We start from the raw sequence: 8,656 nt of genomic DNA, 5'->3' as shown, positions 1-8,656 counted from the left end.
ATGGCTGCAATATAACAAAGAGTGAAAAATTTAAGGGGGTCTGAATACTTTCCGTACCCACTGTATATACAGTAGGCTAAACACACACACACACAAACGCTCATATGAATATCATTGGTTTAAGGTCGCAAAATAAAACTAATACCATTGATTAATGAAATTGAAATTGCGATTGAGAGTACTTTCTAGACTATATGGTGGTGTTCAGTTGATACTGTTTTGATTAAGGCACTTTTTGTTTTAAATTTTGTTATACAGGAAGGAATGCAGAATGGACACCAGTCCTTGTACAAGTCTCCACAACTCTACATTGCTTATGCAATATGTGTTATATCAAAACACCCATATTACAATGCTCTCAAGGACTGTCTGTCTTGGTAAGATTCAAGACATTTATTCACATGTATTGAAAAACAAGAAAATATTTGGGAAACAGGAGAATATATAACAAGAGGCTTATCAGCAGTACTAGATTCTGCTATTCTGTCTTCATAAAATACTCAGTTTGTCTATCCTATAAGAAACACACCGATAACACATTTATTTGCATTAGTTGAATTATTGTGAACAAACAGAGCTTGTTTTTATATCACTTCAGAGCCACAGTATTTACACTTTTCAGAGAATTCAACCTACAAATGCCTGTCATAGTTGTCTTTGCATATTAAACCGATATAGGAGAAAGCATTTTAACATCCAAAATTACACAAACCACCTTTTCTTCCATTTCCTGAGTTTTCACTCTCCCATCCTCAGCCTCTTAGGTCAGCTCAAAATCTGTCAAATGACTGATATGGAAGAGCAAGTGAAGGAGTTTTCTGCTAAACTGTCTCTAGTCCCAGTTCCTCCTCCTGGCCAGCTGTATGTGGTGGGTTCTTTTAGACATCTAAAGTTTAGCAAAGTCAGAGAACTGAAATAAAATTGTAATTGTGTAAAAAAGTCTATGATATAGAATAACGTGAAAACAAAATGCGTAATACATTTGAAGTATATTTACATTATTTTTCATGTCAGGTGTTCACCTTAAGACCTCTGACGATTGTCCTTCCGTCAAGAGAAGATAAAAATCATCCTGTTATTGACCTGGACTTACATCTTCCGCTCTTCTGCTTCAAGTCCAGAGAGCTGCTGCAGGTCTCAAACATAAATGCTTATGACTTAATATGGAAACAACAATAATTGAGGGGTTTTCTTTGTTAGCGGTTTGAGTGAACCCAGACGGTCTGGAAATCACAACCAGTCAATTTTAGATTAAAAAAAAGATGGACGAATTGTTTTGATTAAACAAAAATGTTACTGAACATTTTGGTCCACATCACATTGAAAAAAATGTTTTATGTCTCTGTTCCCCTGCAGATCATAGCCAGTATACTCACAGAGCAGCGTATGGTGTTCTTTTCCTCAGACTGGGCCAAACTGACCCTGATCATAGAGTGTTTCATGCTGTATATTTGGCCCCTGCACTGGCAGCACCCACTGGTGCCTATACTGTCCCAACAGATGCTTGACTTTGTTATGGCACCGACTACCTTCCTCATGGGATGCCACATCAGCCACTATGAGGACGTTGCCAAGGTAAAGCCTAAATAATGGTCCCTATTAACTCATTCTGCTGTTCTTTAGTTCAGGGTTTTTCAAATTGGGGTCCACGATGGGGTGATAGAGGGACTGGGGAAGTCTGAGTGGAGAAAAAGCTTTTGATGATTTCTATTGATGACATTTTTATTCTGTATTAAAATGTAACTTAATACAAAACATTCATATATTTTATAATAATTCATTATGTTTGATCATTTCTTTTGACATTAGTTCAATACCAAAGCTATTATAATAATAAAATTCAAGTATTTAATTTTGACAAACTGTTAATTTTACATTTTAAAATTAATTAATTAATTTTAAGTTGTATTTTTAATATTACGATTAATATTTTCCACACAGTATAATTGTGTATTTATAGATGCCTTTATATTTAAGGAACATAATTTTCCCTTGCAATTTTTGAAAACCTGAAATTTGAAAACCCCTCATATAAATTGTATACAATTTATTTATTTATTTATCTCAATTAAAACTGTCCCTAGTTAACTTTAATAAATTCATGATTTTTTCTTAAAGGGGTCATATGATGCTGCTAAAAAGAACATTATTTTGTGTATTTGGTGTAATGAAATTGTAATGAAAAAAACACATTATTTTTCACATACTGTACATTATTGTTTCTCCTCTATGCCCCGCCTTTCTGAAACGCGTCGATTGTTACAAAGCTCATCGGTCTGAAAAGCAAGGTGTGCTGTGATTGGCTAGCTATCCAGTGCGTTATGATTGGCCGAATACCTCAAGCGTGTGACGGAAATGTTACGCCCCTCACCATATTGTGATGATGCCCTGTCAGGCCGGAGCTATGATTCAAAAACATGAAAACCCATTATAAACGAGGCATTTGTTGCATCCAGTGGGGACATAATTATGGATTATAATGACTTACACTGTCTTTTTACGCGTTGCGTTGCATTGCATCGCGCCGCGTAAACATAAAACCATATCTGCATTTAGACTTTAGTCTTTGCAACTTTACAGATCTTCTTTATGCACCAAGAGCTTGTAACACTCCAAAGAGAAAGGGAAATTTTAAATCGCATCATATGACCCCTTTAAATCAACTTTAAATTCAACTTGTTAACTTCTGTGATTTGTGATCTGTGAAATCATTGTCTGTTTATCAGTTAACAGATGACCTGATTCTGATCAATATTGATGAGGGAACCGTGTCCTGCTGTGGCTGTCATTATGTTGAGGTCCCAGACATCCCACAGGCAGCTGCTCAGCGTTTCAAGTGTAGGTAAGAAACATTTAACCATTAAATGCAGTCTTGCTAATGCTAAGGATCTTTATTCTATTGGAGCAATCAAAATATACAAGATATTAATAAACTCACATTATCAGACCCAGCTGGGGAGACCAGTGGCCTGCACAATGATGGTAGTTGAACAAACTCAGGCTTACAGGATTGGTTTCAAGTTGACAAATCCAAACAATCCAATCAGGCTTTGTTGGTACCATGATGCTGATCATCAACTTTCTCTGTCACCTCGACTTTGACTTTGACCTTCACTAATCCTCCACTCCATTCATGTGTAATGGATTTAAGGGCACAACAATTATAGAAATAATGGAGCAATCTAAACTGAAATCTAAACCAGCTTCATGGTATAGGCCCCAGGTCCCATTATATGTTCGTAATGTATTCAGTCATGTATTTGTCAGAATTGTAATTGGTTTTCTGGATCTTCATGTAGAAGGAAAGGTCTTCAATTACACTATGACTTGGAAGTGGTTCATCAGAGAATATGTAGCAGTCTTTATGAGCTGCGGATGCAGAGAAGACACTGGCAACACAGGCTCAATTTGGACATACAAAACATCACCCTGGAGCTCATCGTTAACATGTTTAGGTCAGTAAGAGCCTGTGCAGAACACTAGAACTGACTTTTGAACTAACTCAATTTGAATCTTCTATACATGTGTAATTAAAATAATGCTTCTTTTTCCAGAGATGTCAGTGATAACCTTAATCACGAACACAGAGTTTTTAACACTGATGAGTTTCTAAAGACCATGGAGCCAGGCGACCAACCATTTTATAAAAAGGTGGCTTTCCATTCAATAATATGTCTGGTCTTCAACCTTTCGAAATTGAATAGTATGACTGATGGCTTTTTACTCATGACAGGTCTTGGAAACACACATTTTCCACTCCTTCTTGAAAGAACGTTTGAATGGAAAAGGAGATAAATTTACCCAAATGGAGCTTAGTACTCAGACAGAAGACCAAAAGTAAGTTGAACCTGTGTTGTCTTTTTCGTTCAAAATTCCTCACCAAGTTGTATAGAATAACAGATTTTACACATTACTAATACAAATGTTTAGTAATGTTTATAAGCATTAAATCGATTAAAAGTGACAGTAAATGCATTTATAATGTAAAAAAAAAAAGATTTCTATTTCAAATATATGCTGTTCTTTTGTTTAATAATTTGTGATTAAATTCTGTAGATTGTGTAGATCGATGGATTACTCTCGCAGACCCACCATAAAGGAAATAGTTTTGCGAAATGTTTCTTTAGAGAGCAGTTTGAGTAAACGTCTGGGCTCAAGTCTCCCTGACCTGGACAACAAGAAACACCTGAGTCTCCTCAAACAGATGTCTCCAACTAAGATCATTCCTGAAAAGCGTAAGAGAACTGTTCAGTTTTGTATTTAGATTATTGTAATATATTTATGTTACTGATCATCTTTATGAAATTCCTTATCCCAAAAGCTATGAATACTCCAGTCAGGCCAGTCAAGATCTTCCAGCTCCCAGATTTCCCTTCTCCCTTGAACTACCCCAATGTACTCCATTACTTTGGAGATCTTATCCTCCAGCTGAACAAAGCCATATCAGCCACCCCACCTGATGATTCCTCCCTGCTAGCAAGATACTTTTACCTGCGCGGCCTCATCAACATGCTGAGCTCTAAGCGATCGGATGCCCTCAGCGACTTCCAGAACCTCTACAAAACAGATATTGAGATTTTTCCTGGAGAGCTGGTGAAGTCGCTGATGGACTCTCTGCAGATAGAGGAGAGAGTCCAGGTAGAGAAAAGATCTGAGCTCAAACGGCTCATCTGTCAGATGAAGAACAATGAAAAAAGCGAGCATGTGGAATCAGACTATCACGTGAAGAAGTTTGAGCTGCCCAAGACCCCCATGCAGCTGAAGGAGTTTGTGATGTGCACTCAGCAATCTGGTATTGTGCGGGACATGGCCACTTCACAGAGATTGTTTGAAGCTCTCATTGTCGGTAAGTTTGAGCTGTAGTGTGTCATTGTATGAAACCATTATGGATGCGCAATATATTTGCACCATACCAGTTAATAATAGAGATATAATTTTTAAATAGAGATAATAGAGATAGAATATTTAATTTATTGGTAATGGTCAGTATTTGCTGTCTTCTACAGCTCATTTAAAGTTTATATTTAATGTTTAGCAAACCTCTATTAATGAATATTAATTTTCAAACTGTATAATTCTAATACTTTTAAAAATGTATAATCTATAAATGATATTTTTTATGTATTTAGACAAAAGTAAGCAATCAAAATAAATAAAAATATAAAATAAATATTAATAAAAAATCTGAAAAATAAAATAAAAATATTCTGCTATTTATTGTGATATTATGTCAAATATTTAGTTATAATATGTTGGTTCTTCTCAGGTGGGCCGAAGCATATTCATCCAGAGATGTTCAGAGTGTTTTATACCTTCTGGAAACAGGCCGAGGCAGAAGCACAGGACATTGACCTGCCTGCTGAGGTCCTGGAACGCCTAGACAACAATGAGTGTGTGTACAAGCTGTCCAGCTCTGTGAAGACCAGTTATGGTGCTGGTAAAATTGCCATGACTCAGAAGAGGCTCTTTCTGCTGACAGGCAGACGTGGATATGTTGAGATTACCAAGTTTAGGGACATTGAGGTTTGTGAGTCTTCTTTATACCTGTGATATTGCTTTTAAAATGAGAAATTAGTGTTTGTGGTAACCGTATGAATCCTGTGAACCCAGGAAGTAAACATCTCCGTTGCCCTGCTTTTGAGGATCCCATCTCTAAGGATCAAGAACAGCCTAAGGAAAGAAATATTTGAGGCTAATTTAAAATCTGAGTGTGAACTGTGGAACCTGATGGTCAAGGAGATGTGGGCTGGGAGAATGATGGCAGACAACCATAAGGTAATGTTCACCTGTAAAACTGGAATCAAAACATGAAATATAAAATGAAAATGGCCGAGAACAATTGTTTTTCTATTTGAATACATTTTAAAATGTTATTTATTCCTGTTATGGCAAAGCTGAATTTTTAGTAGCCATTACTCCAGTCTTCAGTGTAACGTGTTCCTTCAGAAATCATTCTAATATTCAGATTTGTTGCTGAAGAAAATGTACTTATTATTATCAATGTTGAAAACCATTTTGCTGCTTAATTTTGTGGATACATTTTTTTTTTTTCAGGATACCTTGTTGAATATATAGTTCAGAAAAGTATCTTTTATTTGAAATATAATTTTTGTAACTATGTAAAAACCTGTCACTTTTGCTCAATTTAATGTGTCCTTGTTAAATAAAGGTATTAATTAATGTAACAAAAAATCTTACTGACTCCATGCTTTTGACTGGTAGGGTATAAACATTTCAGGGTAAAAATATATAAGGTATTAGAGATTCAAATAATTAAAATGATCTTTTGAAAACTTGATGAACAAGGAAATTATACTTTTTAAAAAAAGATAAAAAATTAATTTATATTGGTTCATAAATATGTCTTGCAGCAAATAGAAAACTGTTACCAAAGGAATTTGCGGCAATTCAGTGTTTCTAACGGTAACGGGGTGTTTAGGGTGTCTGTCAAAATAATGCAAGTTTTGACAATCACATACATGCTTTGATATGCCCTACTGGTTCATTCCCCTTTCCTGTCATTAGATAAACGTCCTTCACTAGGTGTAAATTGTTCAATGTGTTTTTTTTTTTTATTAAGGATTCAAGTTTGTTTCTCTTTCCTTGTTTGAGGAGATGACTGTTATTCCTTTTCTAGATCATTGCATGTTTAAACTACAAATTCACAAAATACTTTAGTTTGTGTTCTGTGATCTCTTGTGTTTATCAGGACCCCCAGTGTGTGCAGCAGGCACTGACCAATGTCCTGCTTATGGATGCAGTGGTGGCCTGTTTAAAGACACAGAAGGCTATTTGTGCTGCCTCCAAACTGGCCTATTTTGAAAAGCAGCGAAAAGGTGTGTCTCACTCCCTACCTGTAAGAACAACTGTATGATGAAGACAAGACAGTTGTATTAAAGTCTCTTGTCTTCATTCCCACAGTCCCCATGATCATCCCCAGACCCACAGCAGAGACTCTGAAACACAAGATCAATCCGTCCCAGAACATGACGCACCCTCAGTCTGTCGATGTCTTGCTCTACACTCCAGGTCTGCATGCAGGAGGTTTTGGTGAAATAGATAAGATATGTTAATGGTCCGGGTTTGTCCTGTCTAATCTGTCCCCATGAGATTTTGTCAGATTATGATATGCATTATTTCAGTTTAAATATTCGTCAGGTTATTACACACATTATTTCAGACTGAAAAGTTAATCATACTGGACAAAGCTACATACTACATGAATTGAGCATATGCATGTGATCAAATTAAACTTTTTCAGTGGCATGTAAATGTGTACAATTCTTGGCCTGTTTGTTCTGGCAGTGTCACATGACAATTTCAATGGTGCTGAATTGTTCAATTAGCATTTGTGGAACTGCTGAGCAGGAACAAGGGCAGCAGTGAGGAGATTTGATCTAAATGCTATTCCAGATATTCCCCCCTTAAAAAGCCTTCAGATAACCCATATTTAAGCCTCGACTTGGAGGATGTAGCAAATTAAATTGAATTATGTAGTCAAGGAATGCTGCAATGCCTGGTAGTGTGCTTAGAGTATATTTGTTTATCAGTTTAAATTATAATTTTTTTTATTATTTTATAAATGAAAGGATTGGTTTGGATTTATATTTTGGAAAACACATAAATGAGAATGTGGAGCTTTTTTTTTTTTTCAGTTATAAATATAAACTTTATTTGTGTAAGAAACTGTGTTTGTGTAAGATTTATATAAACTGTGCTTGTGTAAGATTTAATGTTAAATAACTCTTTTTAACTTCTTCCAGGCCAGATAACTTTCCCGGACAGAGATGTGGATGGAAACCCTAAGCTCTGGTGTGCTCTCAGCTGTGGGAAAGTGGTTGTGTTTGATGCTGTCAGTTGGTCCCTGATGCAAAACTGTATTCATTTAGGAGAATCTCAACTGGTAAGATGCTGCTGTTTGACTTTAAGATTTAATATATTGATATATTTTAATATATTGATTTAATATATTGAAGATGAAAGTAATTGATATCAGCAATATCAGATGTTTTATTTAAGTAATCTATTTAGTGACTCTGCAGTCGTTGAGAATGTGTTGTTCAAGTAACGGGGACCTAAGGGACCTCAGTAAATTGTGTATGATGCCACCTTGTGGATTGGAGCACCTTGCCATCTTGTTGCAGCTTTGTTTTCCAGTGTCTTATACTTTGGGCTTTAGTTTTTGGATCTGTGGAAGAGTGAAAATTAAAGTCTAAATCTCAAAGCAGTTTTCACACAGCAGTCTTTTTTTTTTTGGTGACCAGAACTGCATGATGGGATTGGACCAGAAGCAAGTGTGGATTGGTTCTCAGGACTCCGTCATTTACATAATTAACACACGCAGTATGCTGTGTCATAAACAGCTGACTGAGCACCATGGAGAGGTCACAGACTTTGCCCTGGATAAACTGAATCCTGAGAACAGATCAGGGTGAGTATTGGACAGTAACATCATTCACTGGGTCTATATCCTGGCTGAGGTTGGATTAGACCGACTGCATTGTGATCATTTTTATTAATATTTAAAAAAATATATTATAAAAATTATTTATATATATATATATATATATATATATCAGTGCTGTCGAACGATTAATCGCGATTAATCGCATCCAAAATAAAAGTTTTTGTTTACATAATATATGTGTGTATACTG

The 8,656-nt window shown here is 35.9% G+C and overlaps 1 protein-coding gene across 1 annotated transcript in view; it reads left to right on the top strand.

Moving 5' to 3' along the window:
* LOC107672133 (DENN domain-containing protein 3-like) overlaps nucleotides 1–8,656 on the top strand; it is a 13,407-nt gene that overhangs the window by 2,294 nt on the left and 2,457 nt on the right. Inside the window, exons 5-20 of the mRNA XM_016465233.1 lie at nucleotides 259–377; nucleotides 757–868; nucleotides 1,015–1,134; nucleotides 1,357–1,575; nucleotides 2,727–2,842; nucleotides 3,300–3,455; nucleotides 3,555–3,651; nucleotides 3,734–3,837; nucleotides 4,057–4,256; nucleotides 4,322–4,846; nucleotides 5,267–5,523; nucleotides 5,611–5,775; nucleotides 6,710–6,836; nucleotides 6,922–7,029; nucleotides 7,764–7,903; nucleotides 8,265–8,431. Of these exons, the coding sequence (XP_016320719.1) occupies nucleotides 259–377; nucleotides 757–868; nucleotides 1,015–1,134; nucleotides 1,357–1,575; nucleotides 2,727–2,842; nucleotides 3,300–3,455; nucleotides 3,555–3,651; nucleotides 3,734–3,837; nucleotides 4,057–4,256; nucleotides 4,322–4,846; nucleotides 5,267–5,523; nucleotides 5,611–5,775; nucleotides 6,710–6,836; nucleotides 6,922–7,029; nucleotides 7,764–7,903; nucleotides 8,265–8,431 (2,732 nt within the window). The remainder of the gene's footprint in view (nucleotides 1–258; nucleotides 378–756; nucleotides 869–1,014; nucleotides 1,135–1,356; nucleotides 1,576–2,726; nucleotides 2,843–3,299; nucleotides 3,456–3,554; nucleotides 3,652–3,733; nucleotides 3,838–4,056; nucleotides 4,257–4,321; nucleotides 4,847–5,266; nucleotides 5,524–5,610; nucleotides 5,776–6,709; nucleotides 6,837–6,921; nucleotides 7,030–7,763; nucleotides 7,904–8,264; nucleotides 8,432–8,656) is intronic.

The sequence above is a fragment of the Sinocyclocheilus anshuiensis genome, unplaced genomic scaffold, assembly GCF_001515605.1.
Source record: "Sinocyclocheilus anshuiensis isolate Anshui unplaced genomic scaffold, SAMN03320099.WGS_v1.1 scaffold902, whole genome shotgun sequence".
Taxonomy (NCBI): domain Eukaryota; kingdom Metazoa; phylum Chordata; class Actinopteri; order Cypriniformes; family Cyprinidae; genus Sinocyclocheilus; species Sinocyclocheilus anshuiensis.
Note: the sequence above shows the minus strand (reverse complement) of the source record. Positions and strands in the feature narration are given on the sequence as shown.